The 25,310-nt window shown below is 49.4% G+C and overlaps 1 protein-coding gene and 1 pseudogene across 2 annotated transcripts in view; one reads left to right on the top strand and one right to left on the bottom strand.

Moving 5' to 3' along the window:
* The window catches only part of LOC119163075 (uncharacterized), a 392,637-nt pseudogene that overhangs the window by 283,172 nt on the left and 84,155 nt on the right, over nucleotides 1-25,310 (bottom strand).
* The window catches only part of BORCS6 (BLOC-1 related complex subunit 6), a 44,832-nt gene that overhangs the window by 4,005 nt on the left and 15,517 nt on the right, over nucleotides 1-25,310 (top strand). The window contains exons 2-3 of one of the 2 annotated variants that reach the window (XM_037414999.2): nucleotides 11,480-11,766; nucleotides 21,999-22,168. In XM_037414999.2, coding sequence (XP_037270896.1) covers nucleotides 11,480-11,766; nucleotides 21,999-22,168 — 457 coding nt within the window. Of the gene's footprint in view, nucleotides 1-11,479; nucleotides 11,767-18,250; nucleotides 18,735-21,998; nucleotides 22,169-25,310 lie in introns of those variants that run through there. The other variant, XM_075874326.1, reaches the window with a different exon arrangement.

Genomic DNA, 25,310 nt, shown 5'->3' with positions numbered 1-25,310 from the left:
TGTTTTGTGTGTAGTGCTGGATGCCTTGAGCTCTTCTTCGATGAGTTCTGAAAGAAATACTCTTCCACGGTCACTCAGAATTACACAAGGAGCTCCGTGACAAAGGATTATTGCTCAAAGGATGAAGTCAGCCACTTCCGAAGCAGATGCAGAAGGCACGGGAGCTGTTTTGACGTAGCGGGTCAGGGGGTCGACAGCTGTAACTATCTATCGATTGCTCGTGACAGTCATAGGCAGCGGATCACACAGGTCATCGCCAACTACCTCAAATGGTTGCAGTGGACACGGGAGCGGTTGTAATTGTCCACTTTGAGTTGATGTAGGTAGCTTGCGACGCTGACAAAGGGCACATGAGGCAACGTACTTCGCGACACAGGCGAACAAGCCCGGCCAGTAGTAGTGACACCTTATGCGGTTGTACGTTTTCTGGAAGCCCATGTGTCCAGCAGACATGTCGTCGTGGTATGTCTTTAGGACTGGAGCCCGAAGAGAGCGAGGTGGAACGGGCACCCAGCGTTCACCATCAAGGTGGTAGATATGACGTTACAGGACGTGGTTGTCGAGCTTGAATTGCGTCAGCTGTCGGCGAAGACGGGCGTTAGGGGGCCAGCAAGTCCCGTCAAGTCAGTCCATGATGCGCCGACAGTAAGGGTCAGCACATTGGCGGGATAAAAACAAACCACACTCGCTTGGAGAAGTTGGGTCCACAGTAGCTAATGGCGAAACATGTAGGGAAGAGACGGCCGAAAGCTCCTCGAGTGCGGCAGTGGCGGGTTTGTTAAGTGGCTCCGAAGAGAGCGGGCAATGCGAAATTGCGTCGGCGTCTTGATGCTTGTTTCCCGACTTGTATGTGATCGTGAAGTCGTATTCTTGTAAGTGAAGAATCCCGGGACCAAGGCGGCCGGGCAAGTTCTTGATCTTCGAGAGCCAGCACAAGGCGTGATAGTCCGTAACCACAGTAAAGTGGCGGGTGTGGAGATCGAAACATTTGTATTGACCATACGACCGCTAGGAACTACTGTTCGGTGATGGTATAATTCTTTTCGGCAGGGATCAGTGCACGGCTCGCGCATGTGACGACCTTTTCACGTGAAGATTTGTCTCGCTGTAGGAGAATTCCACCAAAGCCTTGACCACTAGCGTCTGTATGCAGGAGCGTAGGCACGGTTTCGTCGAAATGACAGAGGACTGGTTCGGATGTGAGTGCACAGTTCAGTTGGGCAAACGCCACTTCACATTCAGGAGACCACATAAAGGTGACACCTGATCCGAGCAACTTGTGCAATGGTGAAGCTATTGAGGCGAAGTCTCGAATGAATCGGCGATAATAAGAAGCGAGGCCGTGGAAACTGCGCAAATCTTTGGCTTTTTCAGTACGCGGGAAGTGTTGGACAGCGGAAATCTTGTCTGGATCGGGACGAATACCATCCTTGCTTACGATGTGGCCTAACATTTTAATTGTCTTGTTAGCAAAACGGCACTTCTTGGTGTTCAGCTGAAGGCCTGCGTTTGCAAGGCACGTGAGAACTTCGTCCAGTCATTGCAAGTGCTTAGGCAAGGTTGACGAGAAAATAACGATATCGTCTAAATAGAACAAGCAAGTCTTTCATTTCAAGCCTCGTAAAACTGTGTAGATCATCCGCTCGTATGTTGCTGGAGCATTGCAAAGGCCGAATGGCATGACATTGAATTCGTACAGCCCATCTGGTGTTGAAAACGCTGTCTTTTCTTTGTCATCCTCGTACATGGCTATTTTCCAGTAACCAGAATGCAGGTTTAGGCTTGAGAAGTACTCGGCACCCTGCAGTGAATCCAAAGCATCGACTATGCTCGGCATTGGGGTAAACATCCTTGCGGGTAATCTTATTAAGTGCTCTGTAGTCCATGCAAAATCGCACGGAGCCATCTTTTTTCCTTACTAAAACAACAGGGGATGACCAAGGACTCGCGGAGAGACATATAATGTTTTGTTGCAGCATATCGGCTACATTTTCTTCAATGACCTCGCGCTCGGACGAAGAGACGCAATATGGTCGACGTCGTACGATGGAATTGCCATCGGTCTGGATACAATGCGTGATAATGGACGTCTGTCCCAGAGATGAGGAATGGGCATCAAAAAATCTCCCATGCTTTTGTAGCAAGGCAAGCAACTCATCTGTCTGTGAAGAGGTCAGCTCAGGACTAATAGTCGCAGCAAGAACATAAACGCATGATGAACGTCCAATAGAAGGAAGGTCAGAACACGCTGGCATAAGCGGGACAACAGAGACAGGTTGGGATTCGGTGATGCAAGCCATTGTGGTGCCTTTAGGAATGAGAATTTTCTCAGACGTCTGGTTTGTAGCGTAGAGAAGTCCGGAGCCACTGTGGAACCGCGCTATACCTGAAGCAAGGGCTATAGCTCTTGCAAGACAGCGTGCAGATGGTTGGACAAACACTTCACCAGAGTCGATCACGTTAGAAGTGATGGTAACTATTCGCTGATGACCAGGTGGTAGCTCGGTATCTTCCGCAGTGAGCAAGCGAACGGGCTTGTCATCCGCATAAAGGGCATAGTCAGTTTCCATCATATGAACAACGTTTTCTCGACAGCAGATGGAAACGTTCGCTATAGACAGAAAATCCCATCCTAATATAAGCTGGTGGGCACACGAACTCAACACGACAAATTGCACAAAATGAAAAAGGCCAGCTATGAAAACGCGAGCGGTGCACATAGCGGCAGGTCAAATGGCATCCCCTTGAGCAGCGAGCAGTGTAGGTCGATCATAAGTGGCGGTGACTTTTCGCAGACGTGAGCACAAGGAACAATCAATCATAGACAAACAAGCACCAGTGTCTATTAAAACGTCCACGTACACACCTTTTATTAAAACGGATATCGTATTATATGGACGCACTGGAGAAATTTGTCTTTTCGTTCGATGCAGCTTTTCCTCCAAAAGCTGCAGAAGTTAGTTTTCTGGGCGTTGGTTGGTGAATCGTGAGACAGGTCACCATGGAGACGTGGAGCAGCAGAGAGGTGATGATGAGTGGCGTCTAATAGAGCAGTAAGAAGGGTTGGCTCAGATGTCGCAGTTGGAGACAGTGAGCGACGTTGCGGTAGATCATAAGGACGACGTTGGAAAGCGGACCCGCTTGTCCCATCATCCCATCCGTAGGGGTCGAATTTATGGCGCTCGTCCTGCTGACGCTTCCGACAGAGGCGTGCAATGTGTCCCGGATAGCCGCAGTAATAACATATCGGACGAGGTGGCCGCCATGGTGGGTGAAAGGGCTGGCTAGGCGTACTTGGAGTTATCAAAGCCAGTGGGACAGGCGTCAAGTGTGCGGGCATCGGTTGTACAATGAGTGGTGAACCAGCGAGGACTTCTGCGCACATCGACTGAAGTTGAGGTACCGGAGAGTCTACATACGCTGGCCCGGTCATGGAGCCAACTCCTCTTTGATAATGTCGCGCAAAAGAGTGTTGAAGGTGGGAGGTGGACTCGGTGTCATTGAGAGGCCGAAAGATTGCAGCTCTTCCCATATAATCGCCCGTATCATAGCACGCAATGAGGCATCAGTCATGGTGGTGTTTTCAGCGCTGTCCAGTAGTAACCGTTGGGACTCAAGTTCTTCTAGCCGTTGGCACGTGGCAACAACGTCGGCGACTGTGGTCGGGTTTTGTATGACCAAGGCATTGAACGCGACCGGGCCGATCCCTTTCAATAGATGACGAACTCTCTCTGATTCAGACATGGACGTGCTCAAACGGTGACAGAGAGCAAGCACATCCTCTATGTACAAGGTGTAAGACTCACCGCATTGTTGCTTGCACGCATCCAGTGTCTGCTTCGTGAGAGCTGAACGAACCACCGGGGTGCCGAAAATTTGGCGAAGCTGTTGCTTGAAACGTGTCCAGTCCGTGATGTCCATTTCATGATTGAAAAACCATGTTTTCGCTACGCCTGTCAGATAAAAAGAAGCCCGGCAAAGCTTAATAGGATCATCCCAGTTGTTAGTGGAACACGCTCAATTGAACTGGTTCAACCAATCCTCCACATCTTCACCTCAAAGTCCGGCGAACGTGGGTGGCTCAAGCTGGTGCGTGAGCCACCCACGTGGTGGCTCACGCCTATCCATCGTGGTGATAATCCACGATAGATAGGCCTCGGTAGCCGGGGCCGTGGAGGTAGAAGCAGAAGCGTCAGTTGGCTCGTCCTGAGGCATATTATCGGACACCTCCAGAAGGTAGAGCGGGCTGGGAGAGGGCGGAAGATCGCAGAGCACACTCCACCACTTGTGATGCAACGGTGAAGGCAACCTTTACTAGGCCCAGAAGACACGATGAAGCGACCACACCCAAGGCACAGAACCCAGGCAAGCCAGTTCCCACAGCAGATGATGACCACTCATGATGACCACGCACCCGAGCTAACGGGGGAGTTTCGACTCCCTCCCACGCCTAGCCGTGCGTGGCTTTGCCGTGTCCGGGGAAAAAGGGATCCTGGGGGTTGAGCCGACGCTGGGTGATTGGACCATTAAGGCCCCCCCCGGCAGAGGCAACACACCCCTTTGGCCCCGGCTTCACGTAGACGGCACCCCTGGGCTGACCCACCCAGGGGAAATCGGCAGTCGCCTTTTCCTCTCTCTCTCTCTCCCTATATCTTCGTCTTTCTTACTTTTTTAGCTTTCCTGTCTACTTCTTTCTTCTGCTTACTTCCAATTTTCTCGGGAACAAGGGTTAACCCTCTGCAAATAGCCTACCTTGGCCTAGGCGCATTGGGCTATAGCAGAGTTGTACGGCTGACGTCTGCAAGCTTTCAGCATCCGCAAACTTGCAGCATCCCCTCGTTGGGCTCCGTGGTGGGTGGCCGCCAACGCTGCTGAACAACATACAATTAGCATGCACGAAGCATTACCTTTACTTAGTTATCGTGCCTCCTCAAGGCGAGTACGCACCGAAGATATAAATTTTTTTATCGGGCCAAGACAAATCTTTCCTCATTTCCACGTTATACACTGCGATAAAACTAACAAGCAGGCCAGAACTGTATCCCCCTTCATAGTGGCTAGGTGCTTAACCGAAACTCTCGGTGCCGGGTACAAGGTTACCAAAATGGCCAGCGGAGATCTACTTCTTGAGATACGTGACAAAGACCAATTCGATAAACTGAACACCCTCACAACGTTTGGAGACACACCCATCAGTATTACGCCACACAGGTCCATGAACTCATCTCGCGGGGTCGTATCGGACGTAGATTTGCTTGACCTGACCGAAGCTGAACTTCTGGAAGGATGGCAGAGCCAGAACGTGACAAACGTACAGCGTATTAAGATCAGAAGAGATCAAAAGGAAATCCCAATAAAACACTTAGTACTGACCTTTGCTTCGAGCGATTTGCCGGAAACCATTCAGACTGGGTACACAAGGACAACCGTGAGGCCATATATTCCCAACCCCCGCCGTTGCTTCCAATGTCAGAGATATGGCCACGGCTCGCAAAGCTGTCGTGGCCGGAAAACTTGTGCTCTGTGTGGAGTCGTGGGCCATGCGTCCGACAACTGCAAAGCACCTGCACACTGTGTGAACTGTGGCAGTAATCATGCCGCGTACTCACGTTCCTGTTCTTTCTGGAAAAAAGAAAAAGAAATCATCACTTTAAAGATAAAAGAAAACATTACATTCAAAGAAGCAAGAAAAAGAGTCTCGCCATTTTATGGCCCCACATATGCTGATGCGGCGCGCCAGGGGGAAGTGTCGCACCAGCCCTCGCCACTCCTTCGGCCTGCGCAGAGCGAGCCATTGGCTGTGGCGCCTGCCCCCGAGGCGGCAGTAGTTGAGTCTACTCCGCCTTCTATTGAACAGAGACCAGAGACTCCAGGGTCCTCGGCTCTCAAGGCCTCACCTCGCCAGGCGAGGCCCAAGCTTCGAAAAACCAGCTCGCATGAGCGGGCATCCAGTGCCTCAGAGGAGGCAATGGATACGGCGGCACCCCTTGTGCCAAAAGAGCAGCGCGGCTCTCTGGAGCGCGCCAAGAAAACTAAAAAGCTCATAACAGGGCCTGATAATAGCCCTGTTACTTGAGCTCGACCTTTCAGCTTAAACAAGTCACTCCCTAACATACACACAGCTCTACTTTACTTCCAATATGGAAACACAAATTATACATTGGAACGTCAGAGGCCTGCTTAAAAACCTCGACGACGTCCAAGAGCTTTTATACACTCACCTCAAGTGCTGTGTGTACAGGAAACACACCTAAAATCCTCCAATACAAATTTTTTACGTGCTTACGTCATATACCGAAAGGACCGAGATGATGCTGTGGCGTCATCCGGTGGCGTAGCCATTATTATTAACCAAGGAGTAGCGTGTACACATTTATCACTCGTGACATCCCTTGAGGCGGTGGCTGTTTGAGCGGTACTTTTCAACAAACTCTTCACCATCTGCTCTTTGTATGTACCTCCCCACCAACGTCTTGAAAGACGTGAATTCCAGTCTTTAATAGACGAACTGCCTGAACCTTATTTGCTTCTTGGGGACCTAAATGCACATAGTGGACTGTGGGGCGATTCTCGCTGTGATGCACGAGGTCGTCTCATTGAACAATTTCTCTTCTCTTCCGGTGCCTGTTTGTTGAATAGGAAAGAGCCAACATACTATAACGTTGCCAACAAAACTTACTCGTCTATAGACCTCAGCATCGTATCACCTTCACTCCTACCCCTACTGAAATGGAAAATCATAAATAATCTATCTGGAAGTGACCATTTTCCTGTAGTGTTGAGTTCACAAACAACATATGAATGTCCTCTACATGTTTCCAAATGGCTGATAAACAAAGCAGACTGGGAACAGTTCCACAACACTACACGTTTGAGTTGGACAGACATATGTAGGTTAAACATAGATGAAGCTGTGCAGTACTTCACAGCTTTTCTAACTGACGCAGCAGCCAGGTGCATACCGCAAACATCTGGAATGCCCGGCAAACGACACGTCCCATGGTGGAACACAGTGTCGTAATGCGCGAAAGGAACAGAAAAGGGTATGGAGGTTGCTTCGGAACTCACCAACAGCCGAAAATCTTGACACCTTCAAGAAAATAAAGTCTCAAGGCAGGAGAACGCGTCGGCAGGCCAGAAGAGAAAGCTGGCAGAAGTTTTTGTCAGGGATCAATTAATACACACAGGAGGCTAAAGTCTGGAACATGGTCGGTAGGATAGCAGGAAAACAAGTACACGCACTTTTACTCGTAAACACTCAAGGTGATACCTCGGAAGATCAGGCAAACTTCGGTGCACACTTTGAACGGATATCCAGCTCGTCCCACTATACTGACACTTTCCAAAAATACAGAACAAAAATAGAAAAGCAGAAACTCGAACACAAATCCACTAGATACGAGGCATATAACCAAGCTTTCAGTCTAGCTGAGCTCCGAACATCTCCAAACTCCTGCAGTACTTCTGCCCCAGGTTCTGACCATGTGGTGTATGAAAAGTTAAAAAACCTACCAGCGGAAACACGAAAAACCTTACTTTGTTTGTACAATGCTATCTGGTTTTCTGGCACTATTTCTACCTCCTGGAAAGAGGCTATTATTATTCCCATTTTGAAAGAGGGCAAGGACCCTTCTTTAGCTTCAAGTTATAGGCCTATCGCACTTACAAGCTGCTTGTGCAAAGTCTTCGAAAAAATGATAAACTGCCGACTTGTACATATGCTTGAAACAAACAATTTGCTCGACCCATTTCAGTGCGGGTTTCGAGAAAATAGATCCACCGCAGACCACCTTGTTCGTATCGAGGCACAGATCAGAGACGCCTTCGTCCATAAACAATATTTTTTCTCTGTGTTTGTCGATATCGAAAAGGCTTATGATGCAACATGGCGTTTTGGAATTCTAAGAGACCTGTCCCACCTTGGTGTGCGCGGAAGAATGTTTCACATAATCGAAAGTTACCTGTCAAACCGGACATTCCGTGTCCGTGTGGGCAGTGTTCTCTCCCAAACATTTGTCCAGGAAACAGGCGTGCCGCAAGGTGGTGTACTTAGTTGCACACTTTTTATTATCAAAATGAATTCCTTGCACTTGTCCATCCCCCACAATATGTTCTATTGTACATATGTCGACGACGTTCAGCTTGGCTTCAAGTCATGCAACTTGGCAATGTGTGAGCGGCAGGTTCAGCTGGGTTTAAACAAGGTCTCCAAATGGGCAGATGAAAACGGATTTCGACTTAACCCACAAAAAAGCACGTGTGTCTTGTACTCTCGAAAGAGAGGCATGCACTCGGAACCTGACATTCGACTGAACGGGCAATATCTGTCTGTTAATACGGAGCATAAATTCTTTGGATTAATCTTGGACAACAAGTTGACCTTCGTACCGCACATCAAGTATCTAAAAACAAAATGTTTAAAAGCCATGAATGTTTTAAAAGTGTTGTCACGTACTAGGTGGGGTAGTGACAGGCAATGTCTCATGAACCTATATAGAAGCCTCATTCGCACCCGCTTAGATTATGGGGCAGTTGTTTATCAGTCTGCGGCTCAAAGTGCTTTGAAGATGCTGGACCCCGTGCACTATTTGGGCATCCGCCTTTCTACGGGTGCTTTTCGCACCAGCCCCGTAGAATGCCTTTATGTTGAGTCAAATGAGTGGTCGCTTCATCTGCAGAGAACTTACATGTCCTTTGTTTATTTCCTTAAGGTGAAAGCAGACAAGAAGCACCCCTCATACTCTACTATTAATGGTTTGTCGAGCTCAATTCTCTTTCAAAACAGGCCTTCGATGAGGCAGCCCTTCTCAGTTCGCCTGAAGAGTCTAGCTGAGGAAACTGGAGTCTCACTTGAACACAGTTTAATGGCTCCTGTAGCATACCTGTCACCGTGGCAATGGCAGACTAAAGACTGCGATGTGTCTTTTCTAGAAGTTACAAAACATGCGCCTATTGCCCATATTCGAACATACTTCCTGGAACTTCAACACAAATACACACGTCCTGAGTTCTTTACAGATGCCTCCAAGTCTAACTCCTCTGTGTCCTACGCTGCTGTCGGCCCATCCTTTTCGGATGCTGGCCCTCTACATCCAGGCACAAGTATCTTCACAGCGGAAGCTTATGCGATACTTGTGGCGGCTAAACACATCAAGCAATTACAAATACAGAAAGCAGTAATTTATACGGACTCCCTCAGTGTGGTAACGGCTCTGCACACTCTTAAAGAACACAAAAACCCAGTCCTTGTCTCACTTTACTCCATTTTGTGCACACTCTACACACTCAAACAACATGTTGTAGTGTGCTGGGTGCCAGGGAACCGTGAGATTCAAGGCAACGTGAGGGCGGATCAGCTCGCTGCATCCGCCCACAAAAGCACTGCCCCTACACCCATATCAATCCCGGCCCTTGATCTTAAGCCGTCTCTCAAACGAAACCTCAGGGTATACTGGCAGAGCAAGTGGGATACACACCCACAAAACAAACTACACGTTATTAAGCCACACCTTGGTCATTGGCTGCCCGTATCGAAATCGCGTCATACAGAGGTAATACTAACGAGACTCGGGATAGGACACACATACACGACACATACATATCTTTTGTCTGGTGGCGATCCACCATTGTGTGACAGATGTGGTGAAGCATTAACAGTCCTTCACATGTTAATCCAGTGCAAACACTTAGAAACTCTAAGAAAACGGCATTTTTCATTACCCTACCGACAACATAAACCTTTACACCCTGCAATGTTCGTCGGTAGGGAACCGCTTTTTAGTCATAAATCATTGTTAGCGTTTTTAAAAGAAATTCATAATTTTCATATCATATACCCGGGCATTCCGTAGCACGGCCTCTCTAGAGACGTTTTTGTTGCGGTGGTTACACAAGAAAGCACTTGCCTCACGGCCCTTGGACGCAAGGGTATGAACGAGTGAGGCACTTGTGCTAATGCCATAAATATCCACCATCGTCTTTTATTATCACCAACTTTTGTCATCTATTCACACCACATACACCTTTCACGGCATGGTCATGATTTTATTACTTGTATATTCTTACCCGCCTTATCGCGAGGAATTTTATGGCCCTTATACAGCCGCTTATCACAATCGTCGTCCATATATTTAGTAAGATGAACTGGCGCTCTTTAGCCAACAAATGGCCCTTGCTCCAAAAAACACCATATATCATCATCACCACTCATGATGAACATGTATGAGGAAAGTAGATGTGCTTAATGAATGCCTACAGTATTCGTATAAGCAAAGGTTGAAAGAGCATATGAAAATAAAGCACCATGCTGGGGATGCCAGACACAAATAAAATATTCCCCATAAAAATCTGTGCTAGTAAGCTGTGCCTGCAAGAATTCCAAAGCGTCTTGCTGCTTTTCAGAGCTAGGAATCAAAGCAAAGCAATACACAGTGATAGTGAATGGTGCCTGTTTGACATTCACGAATATTTGCACTCTGTTCATGCCAATATATTTCGAATGACTTCTGTCAAACCGGCATACTCATGTCAGAGCTCAGTGTCATACCCAGCTTACATGGACAAGCTTAGAACTGTTCAGAAATGTCAGTGCTCGAGCCTGCCAAGTTTTGTCATTGAAATTGCATTGTGCAGTTAATAGCATAGTCACTCTTGGGTTGCTCATTTGACATTCAGAGAAAGTGGGAAAAGACAAGCCTCAAGAAAGGTGACAGGTCAAGTGCTAAACACGCACACACACACGCACGCGGACGCACACACGCGCGCGCGCAACACACACACGCGCGCGCAACACACACACGCGCGCGCAACACACACACACACACACACACACACACACACACACACGCACGCACGCACGCACGCACACACACACACACATTATAAGCCTTCGTATTGTGGGCTCATGCTTTTTTGGGTTCGAATCCCGGCTGCGACGGCTGCATTTCCGATGGAGGCGGAAATGTTGTAGGCCCGTGTGCTCAGATTTGGGTGCACGTTAAAGAACCCCAGGTGGTCAAAATTTCCGGAGCCCTCCACTACGGCGTCTCTCATAATCATATGGTGGTTTTGGGACGTTAAACCCCACATATCAATCAATCATCAATCATGTGGGCTCAGGCTTTGGAGCTGACAGCCAACTGAGAAGCTCGTAGACAACGCTGGACAGGTAAGCAAAAAGGTACCCTGACAGCTCCCTCGGGCTCCTCTGAGCTACTACTCACACAGGCCCTGGCTTGCCCAGCCACATGCCAAGCATGCATGCATGACATCAGTGTCAGTGATGGCAGTTATGGGTGGCCACGCACATGCATTAATATAGCATGTACAATCAAGGCAACACAGGTTGTTGCCTAGCAACATTGATTTTGGTTCCCTGTTTGCATTTTCTGAAAGTAATTAAAATTATGACATCAGCAGTGTAGTTGTGTAGTTGTGGCTGTGTGCCTGGTCATATTAACCTAACGGGGTTATCTTTCAGACCTCAGAGCCTGGGCGTCAAGGCGTCCAAGCCGCACCAAAGTAGCCGTCTTGCCGCCTCTGCGATGACGGACAGCCAAATCACCAGCCCTGGCTCGTCCATGATGAGTGCCGAGGAGGTGTTTGAAGACTCGCCACTCCAGCGGCACGCTCACGGAGTTGCCGGCGGCACGAGACTGTCCGAACTTGCTGGGACGCTCACATACGAGGGCGACATGGTCAGCTTTGTAGCCGAAGACCTTCAGAAGAAGATCAAGCTCAGCAGCCCCGTCAGCAAGGCAGCCGCAGGTGGGTGGGACAGTGTCAGACCTGCTTCTGCAGGCCTTTTAAGAAGACTCTGCACCTTGAAAAGCAGAGTCTTTATGTGGGAATTTCTTGCCATTTCTGCTTTCTGCTTGGGTTCAAGGCAGTTCAGAGTTGGATGTGAAGAACAATTGTACTTTAGATTCATTATTTACTCGTTTGATCATCTGTTTAATCATGTGTAGCCCTATAAGAATATAACAGGAAAGGAAAAGCAGAGACAAAACAGTGAATTCGCCAGAAGAGGTAAACACAAGTGGATGATTAAAGTGCACACATGCAATTGAGCACCTGAGCTACACACATGAAGCTGACTACATGTTGAAAATACTCTCTCATATCAACTGAAAACTTGCTGTATGCTAAGGAACAAACACTACTGAATGAGCAATTGATTGCACTGCTTTACATGTAACTAATATTTGCAGGTGTTCTAAGAGAGGACTTTAAAAAAGTGAGACCTTCAAGTAAAACCTTTTTTAATAAGTGCAATTCACTTATAGTTACCAAAGCCGGCGATGCAGTTAATGGGCTGTGTACTGGAATTCAAGGCCCTCAAGTGAAATAGCGAAACAAGAGTTGTAATCGATTTGTTGACCAATTCATTTTGTGTGCATGTATGCTTATACCCTTTGTTTTTATCCATAGCATTATAGGGTGATATTGCAGTGTAGCAGAGGGTGTGATAAGGTGCATGAATGAAGTTCTGACAAACAGTGAAATATAAGATGATTGTCACAGTGACAATGCAGATAATCAAGAACTAAAGAATGCTATGATCTCTTTTATTACTAGGGGTGTAGTCAAGTTTATGGGAGATCGATCTGTTGAATTTACATTGTGGGGAGCAGGTGCGCCCAGCCTCCCTTTCCCTTTTAGGGCAGCGCACGCGCCTGGTTGCGGGGACCCCTTCCCCCACGGCCGGCGCGTGCGATTCCCCCCCCCTTTCCCGGCGCCAGGAACAGGTTCCCCTCTCCCTCAGCGAGGAAAGGTGCCATTCTCGTCAGGGAAAGGGAAATCGGGTCGGGGAACAAAACGAGCGGGCAAACGGGCGCTCGCTCTCTGACACCAGCGACCATCCCAGGAGGACGAACCCGCAACCCCTCCTGCGAGCCGAGGACGTCCACGACCGAGGTGTAAGCGTCAACACCTTTGTTATCTGTAGTATCTCCCCGCGACAGTGACGCGCGATTGCTAACGCTTAGCAATAAAGTGTTTGTTGTTGATCTGGCCAGTTGCCTTATTCGCCCGAACCCGTAGTAGTAGCTGCAATGAGGCAAGCTACGGTTGGGGGACGTTAACCGTGCACGGAACGACTGTGTGCGGCTGAAACATTAGCTATAGGCTTCTGCGTCAGCCGTACATAGGACGGTCCCCCCAACATCTGGCGCCCAACGTAACGAATTTGGCAACGCGGCTAGTTCTGTGGACGCGAGCAAGTGCCAGGGCGCTCTTCCACACGTAGGATAATAGGCATGTCGGAATTCCAAGATTTGTCAATGTTGTCGGATGTCGCGTCGCAGAGTGGCGATCCTTTGGCTAACGCGGGGGTACTGTTAGGACTTTCCGACAGCGTAGAGCTTGGTCGTTTCACGCGGGATGATCAGGAGGGTGCAGAGACCGCGTTAGCAGAGAGTAGGCCTACGACGGAGAGCGGCCCGCATGGCGCTCCGGCATCTCGCGACGCGAACAGAGAGGCGCCGCCACAAGTTACGACACGCGCCTCAACTATAGGCGAGTCTTCGGGCAACAGTTTGCCCTCGAGCGAGGTACTCTTACAGAATGCGCTGTCAGTTATGCAAAGCCTCGCGAGCGCCCTGCAGAACACAGCGCAGGCCCCCGTGCAAAATGTGCGACCACGTGTCAAGGTAGACGTTCCGACCTACACGGGTTACCACGACTGCAAGAGCGCCAACGAGTATCTCGACCGGTTGCTCCATTATCAGCAGGCGACGGGTCTTTCTGATGCCGAACTTCTCGAGCGCGTGGTCCCGGTGTCGCTCACGGAGCAAGCGGCTCGGTGGTTCCGACTAACCGGACATCGCGCCCGTACGGTAGAAGAGTTCCGCGAAAGCTTTCGCGGCGAATTCCTACCGGCTAATTATGAGTGGCGTTTGCGGAGGGAGTTGGAGCTGCGCACCCAGCATCCGGACGAATCCTTGCTGGAATACGTACGGGCGATGGACGAATTGTATCGTCTCGCGAACCCTCACGCCACCAACGCGGAAAAGGTCGAGCGTGTTACCCGACAGGCGCACCCGACTTTCGCGGCGCACTTCAGGGGATGCAGGTTCGCAGACCTCGAAGAGCTCGCCACCGAGGCGAAGCGCATACAAGGGGACATCCTCGCAGCGCGTTCGTATCGCCCCCCTCCGCCCGCCGCGCAGTCAATCGAGCCTCGCTGTGCATGGAACGGCGGCGCAGTGACTTCAGAAGCGTTTAGGGGTAACGCATCAGCATCGTACGCTGATGAGCACGTGTCACGCGGTTGGGAGCTGTCAAACCGCGCTTTAGACCCCTACGCTTACGCGCTCCGTACGGCACACGCCGCCCCTGCGCGTGACATTCCAAGGCAGGAGCACGTGGTTGACGCGAGGCCTAACGAGCGGCGCAATCCAGAGCGAGGACCACCTGATCGAGGCGAGTTACGAGCGAACCGGCGTGGTGTCCGCGGTCCTTGCTATCGGTGCGGCGCGCCAGGGCACATCGCTCGCGAATGCGACCGCACGCCGGGTCAGGAGCAAACGCGCGGTTCGGGAAACGGACGGCGCCGCCGGTGATCCACATGGGACCCCGCGCGGCGATTAGTAATCCTACCGATGCGTTCGGATCACTTGCACCGTCGGTCTGTCGCGCAGGTGATGCCGTAGACTCGCCCGCGCCGCTAATCGAGTTAACGATAGCTCGGAAAAAGTTCGTAGCACTTTTGGATACTGGGGCAAGCGCTTCTTTATTCGGTGACGATGTGTTGCACCATCTCCGCGAGAACAACATCCGCTTGAGGCAAAGCAACACCATCTTCCGTCTAGCTACGGGCACAGCACAATCGAGCGGCGCGGCTAGGCTAGTGATCCGCTGGGACAGACGCGTGAGGCGACAACGTTTCGTGCATCTTCCAGGGCTGTCAATGTCTCTAATCCTGGGTCGAGACTTCCTCGCTAAGTCGGGTATTGTCATTGACATTGCAAACGGTGGTTACCGAGAGCGCGACGGAGACGCGCTGAAGCTTTTCTCGAAGGCCTCCGCATTGACAAAAGCATGCCAATCGCAGGGAGAGGCGCGAGTACGCGAGGAGGAAAGCGCGCCGAGAAAGCGAGTAAACGCCCCGCCGGAGCAATGTGCTGCGCTGCAGGAAAGGGCAGTGCACCCGCTTTTGGTACAGGCACAGAGCCTACTAGAGGGGGAACGAGCGCAGCTGTCGTCGCTGTTGTACGAATATGACGCGATGTTTACTGACTGTCCCGGCCGCACTACGCTGGTTAAGCATAGAATTGACACGGGTGATGCACGCCCTTGGAAATGCAATCCCCGACCAATCAGCTTAGCTAAGCGGAAAGCACTAGACGCCGCCTTGGACGAACTCATCGAAACAGGCGTAGTTGAGAGGTCAAACAGCCCATGGGGTTTCCCGGTAGTTCTAGTTCCAAAGAAAGATGATACGTATCGCCTTTGTGTAGACTACCGCAGGCTGAATGAAATTACGAAGAAGGACGCGTATCCTCTTCCCTCCATTTCATCGTTAGTATCCAATCTAGGCGGGGCGAAGTACTTCACAACGCTCGATGCTAGCCGCGGATATTTTCAGGTTGAGATGGACGAGCGGGATAAAGAGAAGTCAGCTTTCACGTGCCACAGAGGACTTTTCCAATTCAGGAGAATGTCGTTTGGCTTGGTGGGCGCTCCCGCTACGTATCAGAGGCTAATGGACCGTGTTTTGGGAGATGCAAAGTGGCAGCACGCACTCGCATATCTAGACGACATAGTGGTTTACTCGAAAACGTTCGAAGAGCACGTGCGCCACTTGAGAGACGTTCTAGAACGGCTGAGGTCTGCGGGCATCACTTTGAACCCAAACAAAGCTCAGATAGCGGCGACCCGAATAACATTATTGGGATTTACGCTTGACGAGGGTCGCATTTTGCCGGATAAGGGTAAGCTTGAAGCGATAGTGAGCTATCCATCGCCGAACAATGTCGGTGAGCTGAGGCGCTTTTTGGGGATGGTGAATTTTTATCGCCAATTCATTCCAGATTGCGCGGCAGTGCAGGCGCCTTTAACGAAGCTCTTGAGGAATGGTGAGCGTTGGGCTTGGAGCCAAGAGCAAGAGGCCGCACTGCGTCGCCTCACGAAATTGCTGGCCAACACGGCTCAGCTGCAGCTACCCGATTTGAACAGGGAGTTTGTTATTCACACCGATGCAAGCGACCTGGGCTTAGGAGCAATTTTGCTTCAGGAGCATGGAGGTTCCCTCCGACCGATTGCGTTCGCGAGCCGTACGTTGACACCGGCGGAGAGGAACTACTCAGTAACCGAGAAAGAGTGTCTGGCGATAGTTTTTGCTCTCCGTAAGTTTGACTTTTACATAGACGGAGTTGCGTTTGTGATTGAAACGGACCACATGGCGCTCACGTGGTTGAGGCGTTTGAACGAACCAAGTGGCCGATTGGCGCGTTGGGCATTGTTGCTGCAGCGTTATGACTTCACCGTCCGCTACCGCAAGGGTAAGAACAATGCCGCGGCCGACGCACTATCGCGTGCTCCAGTTCGACACGAGGCAAGTCACGCGACTAATTCGGAACGAACTGAGAGCGAGACACTCGCGCTAACGCAAACAGCGGAGCAAACGTTAGTTCGAGCTAAGAGCGTGAACCACGTAGAGGCTGTCGTTAGCGCAGGGATTGTTTTCAGCAGAAGGGAGCTGTTAGAAGCTCAGCAGAAAGATCCATTTTGTCGAAAGGTGTTCGACGGGCTCCGGGAGCCGGGTGGTAGTGAGGCCACCGCGCACAAGGGGGCAGCTGGTATTGCTGTCGGTGCGGAGCGCTCGGCAACAGCTGGTAGTGCTGTGAGCGCGCTGGATTCATATCTGCTAGATTCTGACGGCGTCCTGCTGAGGTACATTCCATCCGACGATGACACAAGTGAGTCATTTAAAGTCGTGATACCGCGCGCGTTGAGAGGAGCGCTTCTTCGCTACTTTCATGACTCGTGCATTGGTGGGCATGCGAGCGGCCCTAAGACTTACGCTAAGTTGTGTCGCCTCGCTACCTGGCCAGGTATGAAGCGGGATGTGATTCGCTACGCCCGTTCATGTCGTGTGTGCCAAAGCGTCAAGCCGCGAGGAGGACGTCCGCCCGGCCTCATGCAACCGATTAACAGTCAGACTCCCTGGCAAATCGCAGCGTGTGACGTAATGGGCCCGTACCCCTCAACTCCTAGCAGAAATAAGTTCTTGCTGGTGATCACGGATCACTTCACTAAATGGGTAGAACTTTTTCCCCTTAGGAAGCTGACGGCTCGAGTGATTTTAGAGAAGTTGATGGAGGTTTTTACCAGGTTCGGGTTCCCCGAGCAGTTGATTACAGACAACGCGTCTTATTTCACTGCGAAGGTGTTTGTTGACACGTGCGCCGCGTTGGGCATTAAGCACAAGAAAACAACCACCTACCATGCTCAGTCGAACCCCACGGAGCGAGTCAATCGCAACATCAAGCACATGCTTGTCGCGTTCTCTGAAAGACATAAGGACTGGGATACCTATCTTCCAGAGATCGGTTTTGCATTACGATCGACCGTAAACCGATCGACTGGGTATGCGCCTTCTTCTCTGAACTTGGGGAGAGAACTGCCGAATCCGATGGAGACCGTACTCGCGGACCGCAGTGGAGTGCCAGTGGCGACATCAGCACGCGCTGAATACGCAACGCAGCTGCGCGAGAAGCTAGCGGAAGCTTTACATAAAGCTCGACATAATCTCCGCACTGCTAGGGCACAGCAGAAGGCGCAGTATGACCGCACGCGTAGGAACGTACACTACGAAGTGGGCGATCTGGTGATGCGGCGCCATCATGTTCTCAGTAATGCTAGCAAACAGTTTGCTGCCTCGCTGGCACCGAAATGGTCCGGGCCGTACCGAGTGCGAGAGAAAGTTTCTTCACTCGTTTATCGACTCGCGAACATGAAAGGCAAACCGAGCGGCGGACCGGTGCATGTATGTGACTTGAAACGCTACATAGCACGGGAGGCGCATGAGGACTACGGTCAGTCCCCCTCCAAGCCGCGCGCGGCGGGTGAGATGGTTCGACACCGGGTCAGGAGCCCAGAACCGCGCTACTTCCTGCGTAACAGTCGGAGGCAACTATGCACGGTAGGCCGCGTTTGATATGTTCGACGCGGGGTGCAAGGGTTAGCGCGCAACACATGTGCGATTGTTAACCTGTCGTTCTTTATCTGTATCACTCTCACCGAACAGATGGAGCGCCATTGGGAGCAGCACCGCCGGAACAGCAAGGAGAGGAGACCACCTCCTTACGGCCAGCCCCCACCCCCACCAACGTCCACATGGCAGCCCTACCCCACTGCGGCCCGGCCGCGAACGCCGAGGCAGAGCCACTCGAGCCGCCGCCACCGAGGGGGTCCGCGCGCGCTGCCGCCTGGTCACCAACTCTCGGCTTCGCCGTCACCATCACGACCCGCCGGTTCACAGGGAACGAGACCAGGGTCCCAACGCGGCGAGCCGACCGCATCGCCTCACGGCCGCAACCACCGAGACGTGGCAACCTGGACCAGCCAGGATGGAGGCGACCCTCCGGTGTCTTACGTCTCCTCGAGGCCCTGGCGCCGGCAGGAAAGGGCCCGAGTTGGGGTCGCCCCAGCGCACCTGTATCGCCCTTTTCAGGGGCGCACGGTAGAGGACGCGGACCGGAGGGCTAACGGGGCTTGCCTTCCAGTGCCCGCAGGGACGCGGTTCTGCGAGTGCGGCGCCGTGGTGATCCATAACTCCCACGAATTGGGGAAATTACACCGGCACCGCACCCAGGCTACCCAACCATCCAGCCGCGAATCATCCCAGGAGCGCTCCGGCGCCGCGGTTCGGGCCATGCTGGCGCGGGCGGCCCAGGAGGCGGACTTCGCGCAGTGGCTGCTGAGAGTTGCCTCAGGCCACGCGTCCAGCGAGAGTCCGCCTGCGCCGCTATCAATAACGGCTACCGTAGAGCGGGGGGCGGCGGGGCCGGGAGAGACATTGGTGGCGGCTGCATTGACACCGGAGGTGGCGTCAATGACCTTGGAGGCGGGTGAGAGAGCGGTGGGGGCTCCGGCGGTGCCCGCGGCAGACACCGAACGGTCCGAGGGCATGGACGTAGACCAGGCCCTTCTGGCCTATCTAGAGGACGAATAAAACGAATTATTCCCTCTTTGCAGTCTCTGTCGTTCGGGGGCCTTCTTAAGGGGGGAGGAGATGTGGGGAGCAGGTGCGCCCAGCCTCCCTTTCCCTTTTAGGGCAGCGCACGCGCCTGGTTGCGGGGACCCCTTCCCCCACGGCCGGCGCGTGCGATTCCCCCCCCCTTTCCCGGCGCCAGGAACAGGTTCCCCTCTCCCTCAGCGAGGAAAGGTGCCATTCTCGTCAGGGAAAGGGAAATCGGGTCGGGGAACAAAACGAGCGGGCAAACGGGCGCTCGCTCTCTGACACCAGCGACCATCCCAGGAGGACGAACCCGCAACCCCTCCTGCGAGCCGAGGACGTCCACGACCGAGGTGTAAGCGTCAACACCTTTGTTATCTGTAGTATCTCCCCGCGACAGTGACGCGCGATTGCTAACGCTTAGCAATAAAGTGTTTGTTGTTGATCTGGCCAGTTGCCTTATTCGCCCGAACCCGTAGTAGTAGCTGCAATGAGGCAAGCTACGGTTGGGGGACGTTAACCGTGCACGGAACGACTGTGTGCGGCTGAAACATTAGCTATAGGCTTCTGCGTCAGCCGTACATAGGACGGTCCCCCCAACAACATATCGTCCTTCTTGTAGCTTGTGACGAAGTATAACTAGAAGTTGGAATATCTAGAACATTAGCACACTTCTCTACAAATCTTGAAGGTGTGTTTTTTGAAACTGTTGCTAAGCACAGATTTTCTGCAAGAAGGACTTTTCTGCTTGTTTCCAGTTTCACAAATGGAGACATCAGCTCTAAGGGAATAATACGAGATATAATCGGTAATATAAAAATTGTTTGCTAGGGAAAATGGCCCTGCATCTTCTTAACACTTTCGTGATGGCGATAAATTTGGTTGTTCTAGGGTAGTCCAGAAAACCTTATTTTTTATGGCACCCAAAGTTTCTGACATTAATGTTTATCGTGTCAAATTGTACAGCTAGGCGTTATCTTTCAAACAGTCAGTTTCAAACCACAAATTTATTAACAATAGTATGAAAAAAATTATCAAACAAAAAACATGGTAAACATGAACAAAGAAATTTTATAGAACCATCAACACTGCTCTGAACAAGCTAAGCATAAAAAGAAATGGAAATATACATTTTAAGTGCAAGAAGCACACACAATTATCCTGTAAGTGCTGTAAATACAAAAGTTTTTGTGGACACAAAATAATATTACACATAATGTCTTCATGCCACTGTGTGAAGCACTTTCGCGATGCAGTAAAACATATGTTTTATATGCATGTCTCACAGAAAACACTTACTTTCTGTTCAACTTTTCTTTGTTCATAGCATAATTTACAGTTTCTGATGTTTTTTTTGGGGGGGGGGGAGGGGGGGAGGGGGATGCTGCCATTATCCCTGAGGAGCATTTCGTGTAGGAGCATCAAGATGGACTTTGGGACAGCCAAGAACCGTCTCTTCCGTTGCACGTCGGCTTCTGAAAAATATGCGTCCAAACATATTTATTTGTGCTTTTGCATAGCTCTCCAATAACTTAAGCAATAAAAAACAAAAAGTCGTAGGCGCTTATGAAGCGCCACGCGGCACTACGTAATGCAGCTCCAAGGTAATGCAGCAGCTCTTGGCTGCCTCCGCGCACGAAACTACACTCCTTGCGCTGTCTCCAGGAAGTAGTCCCGCCCGAAGAAAGATAAGAGCTCTAACCTTCAGAACACATTGGGTCAACTTACACCGACACGGGCCGACAATAACGCGGCCCGAGCACAAAGCCAAACTCACTGGTGGAAGACCACTAATATTTTGGGGCAGTTTGTTGAACTCTCGTCGTCCGCGCTGAAATCAAAAGTGTTGATGTCGTCTTTCGAGCCTGTGCTGTTGTCATTTGAATATTCCAGGCCAGATGCATGAGAATCTCTTGAACTTCGTCATTTTCGTGAAGCGGTCACATGCGACGTCGATGTCATGATTGAAACTATGCACGCTCAATTACGCGCATGGAAAGGCACTTTAAAATCCCCGAATGGTGAAAAAAGAAAAGCTGATAAAATACTTTTTCTTTTACGCATTGTATAGCACAATGGTTTCAATAGCGTTCGACACAGGGCAAATATACTAGTTGTAAACATTGAAATGATACTATCGATGGGGATAGGTGTGGTCAGGAAAGTGTTAAATCAGTACAACTCTGCAGTAAAACTCTGCTTACCTGTTCCTGGCTTATGTGCCTTCCTACATATATCATTCCTGGTGTTTGGTCCTAGCAAAGAATCTACTAACACTTACATATTAGAATTCCGACTTTGTATGTCGTGCTTCTTCCTGCCTGTTTCGTTGAGATCTGTCGCGGCGCTAAGTGTCCTGTGGAGTATATGAGTGAGTTTGCTGATGTGTATTGCCTAAAAGCTACCCTAGGTCTCGAAAAGGCAGATTCTTGCAGAGGCACACAAAAAAAATATTCCGCGCTTTTTCCAAAGAGCTATGAATTGGTGATTATACTCAGTGAGGTACACTTGAATTGAGTTTATGGGTTTTATTATATAGCAGTACTTTTTCTCCACTTTTACTGAATGTTCACATGGTACATTTCCTTGCTTCTGCAGTTCGTTTTCTTTCACCGCTCCATAAAAAAATGTTTTATTACAGCAGCTAAGCATTCACAGTGCAGCTAATAATTCACAAGTCTGCATCCATTTAAATAGAGAATCATTCAAACAGCTTATAGTTAAATTGCATTTAATAGATTAAAAAAAAGATTGTCGAGCCTGGACGAATGAGTTACACTGCGAGGAATGTAGTAATTGAAGCTCGACATCTGTGCAGAGCCGTTTCCTTCATCATGCTCTTCGACGTCGAGCTTGTGCCGGCAGATGTTTGGGCCGCACATTGCTCCCATTGACCCGAGTGCCTTGGCCGACCTGGAAGAAGAAGCACGCACGGTGGCTGCCTCGGTCGAGACGCTGCTGGAGAGTCTCACCACCTCCATGCATGGGGTGAGATTCGTATGGGGGGGCTAGTATTTGTTGCTTATTAAAGGCAGAGTCAAGGGAATGACATGCCCATAGAGCCAATGGGGATGAAAATTGGACGAGATGATAGCGCCGTCTGGATTCTGGTGGCAGTTGTAAAAAGATAGGAAAATTACTATTTTATGCATAACTTGAAAAGCTTTCATTATCTTTTACACTATAATAGCTTTTTCAAACAAATAATACCTAAGAATATTGTTTGTATAATTTATAGATGCGTATAAAATGAAATAGGTTTTAAAAGCACGAGGACATTTTGATATGGCGGCTGGCATTCCGCATAGCAGACGACATCGTCGTCGTCTGCTTCTGCGTTGTGATTGTCCCCGGCTCGTTGCAGCAGCCTCTCTAAATTTTTTTTTGTTTCTATAGAGTACACTGCTTACTAGAATCTCACACGTATCTTGCATACTCACTTTAGTAAGTTAATGATGCTCATACAGGCCATGCGAAATGACAACGCTGATCACACCAACTTCAGCAATAAATTGTTTTATTATGAGTGTATCGATATTTACATAAAATGAAGGCCACGTGAGTAACGTTTTAGCATGTGCAGCAGTGAACAGTATGCATGATTCAGCGTTTATGTGCAAACAAGGTACGTACCACGCATAGCCCCAATGCAGATGTCCGGAGCACAGAAGCTGTCCAGCGCGCTGGCTGATATATATGTCAAACTGCACAAAACCTTCATTGTTGTAAGTAAAGGTATACCGCTAACATTGCTGCAGTTCTGTAGCTTGAGATGTCGCAACACGTCATTGACAGTATTCGGCAAACTTTCTAAAATGTATATCAACATATCCACATGCCTTTCACGAGCGGTGCGGCGCGACGGTTTCGGGTTTGCGTTGCCACAGTAAGTGCGTCACTTTTCAATCTTCTACGCATCTGCACTATTCATGCTTATAAGTGCCTAAAATTTAGTGAGAAGCAGTTTTTTATGCGTGCTATTTTCAAGTCTTTAGAAATAAAATTATCGAAAAAAAGACTTAGATGGCGTTCCGCCTGCCGCTCCTCATAGAGTTTCAGAAATATACACTAGAACGAACTCTGGCACTAATGCCTATGGAAGCTGCAACGCTTGGCGCTTCAGCGAGAATGGGAATTATGGGTATGATATTGATTTGCCTAGTCTTCGTACTGTACGTTCATTCTGGCTTCGCATGGCTTGAAGCTGCTTTGCTGCGAAACAAGAATCGGCAAAAGTTCGTCACTTATGCTTCACCACCTCAATATTTTAAGCTTACCACTTCAAATTGGATTACAAAGTGAAAAACAGTTTTTTTTCTTCGAAACAAAACCAATACACAGCAATAGATGAAGCCACTAGTGCATTCGTCGCCGGCAAGCACGAAGACTAAGCAAATTCATGTCACACCCATAATTTCCATGGTCACTTAACGATCGCAGCGCCAGTGTACCCTTTGGTTAATTTTAGGAAACTTCATGCCGCTGCCGACGGTGCACTGTCGTTTCAACGGGGGCTTGGACAGGAAACTCGCAACATGCCGATGGCTTGGCGGAGCTCCTTAAGCTTGGAAAAACTGTGTAGATATCTGATAAGAAATTATAAACGGTGTGTACATGCTTCGTGACCGTGTGCACCCAATACATGCTCTTTTTCTGCGCCCATTTGGCCAGAGTCGAATGCAATAACTTAGATCGGTGAGAAAATGAGCGTAGAGACCAAGAAAGACAGATAAACAGAGAGATAAAGAGAAGTAAGGGGAATAAATATAATGTGAAAGATATAAATATAGAGAAATAAGTAGACAGAGAGAGCAAGGAAAGGAAAATGTGAAATAAAGGAAAAGATAGAAAGAAGTGAAAATATAGAGAGAAATAAAGAAATAATGAGAGAAAGAAAGAGGAAGAGAGAAACGAAAATGGCCGCCAACCGAGCGGTACTTTCAGGCTTGGCAACAGCAATGCCTGTATTTTTGTTATGAGGAGCAAATGCATATTCCTCCTCGTGCGAGCGCATAGAACAAACTGGCAGGTGCCTGAACGTCAGACCTAAAAAGAACTTTACTTCCACAAAAGGCAGCGTGCTTATGCGTCTTGCACTTCAGGATTGCAAGTCACAAGGTGAGTATGCGCTCCAATTTGAAAAAAGCTTCATACTTTTACGCATAGAGATCAAACAACCAGGGAGGTTCACAGAATTAGGAGAAAGAATTAGAGGCGTGTCAGTCAAGCTTCCTCAGCTCGTCTTGATAGTGAGTTACTTTTTTTAGATGCGAACTAAACACATGACAGATAGTTTAGGTTTTTTAACAAAATATGCTTCTTTTCTTTTTTTCTTGTAGTTTTGTGATGACATAAGACATGTTGCGTCGTAAAAGTTCCCTACTGTCTGAATTCAGTTGTCAATGGCACATATCATCTTGTCTATTTGTGCATTGCTCATGTCTCATTAGTCTGCACTTCTTATCCGCCATGGCTCAACTAAGGTACTAACTAACTAGGTTCACCATGGTCTGTCCTTACAACGCAGCTGTTAAGGAGACTTCTGCAATGGTTTCTGTGTGGCAGTGAAGGCGATGTGTGGTGGGGCAAGAGTTATCAAATATTAATAAACATACTAGATAGAGCAGTGCAGCTTGTGTTTTCATATCTGTACCAGCTGTAGTAGTTTAGCAGCTGAAGCATGGAACCCCCAAGCTCGAGAAACTGGGTTGGATTTCTGGCCATAGGAGCTGCATTTCAATGGCAAATGAAAAAAAAAAAAAATTCACCTTTGTACCTTTATTTTTTTTACTATTCTAAAGATGCTTTTTGAAAACACAGCAACTATTCGAAAGATAGTTTTTCAGAAATGCATCATGTTGGAACAAATGGTGGTGTGGCTAATTTTTATATCTGCCCTTACGTTAACAGCGTGTACATTTTTTAAAGTGTAGGCCTGTCTCACTGGTGTTTTGAAGCCTCCACTTTCGCCCACACCCTAAATTCTGGCTCTGCTTCTGGTCTGCATTTTGCATTAAATTCTCACCCAGCAATCACCTGTCAGCCTTCACAGAGCAGGAAATGTGTACATGGTCTTAAGTTGAGCAATAACAATGCTGCCATTATCAAAGCTAACTAGCAAGGTGGATTT

Source organism: Rhipicephalus microplus, chromosome 9 (assembly GCF_043290135.1).
Source record: "Rhipicephalus microplus isolate Deutch F79 chromosome 9, USDA_Rmic, whole genome shotgun sequence".
Lineage (NCBI taxonomy): Eukaryota > Metazoa > Arthropoda > Arachnida > Ixodida > Ixodidae > Rhipicephalus > Rhipicephalus microplus.
This window is presented reverse-complemented; position numbering and strand designations above follow the sequence as displayed.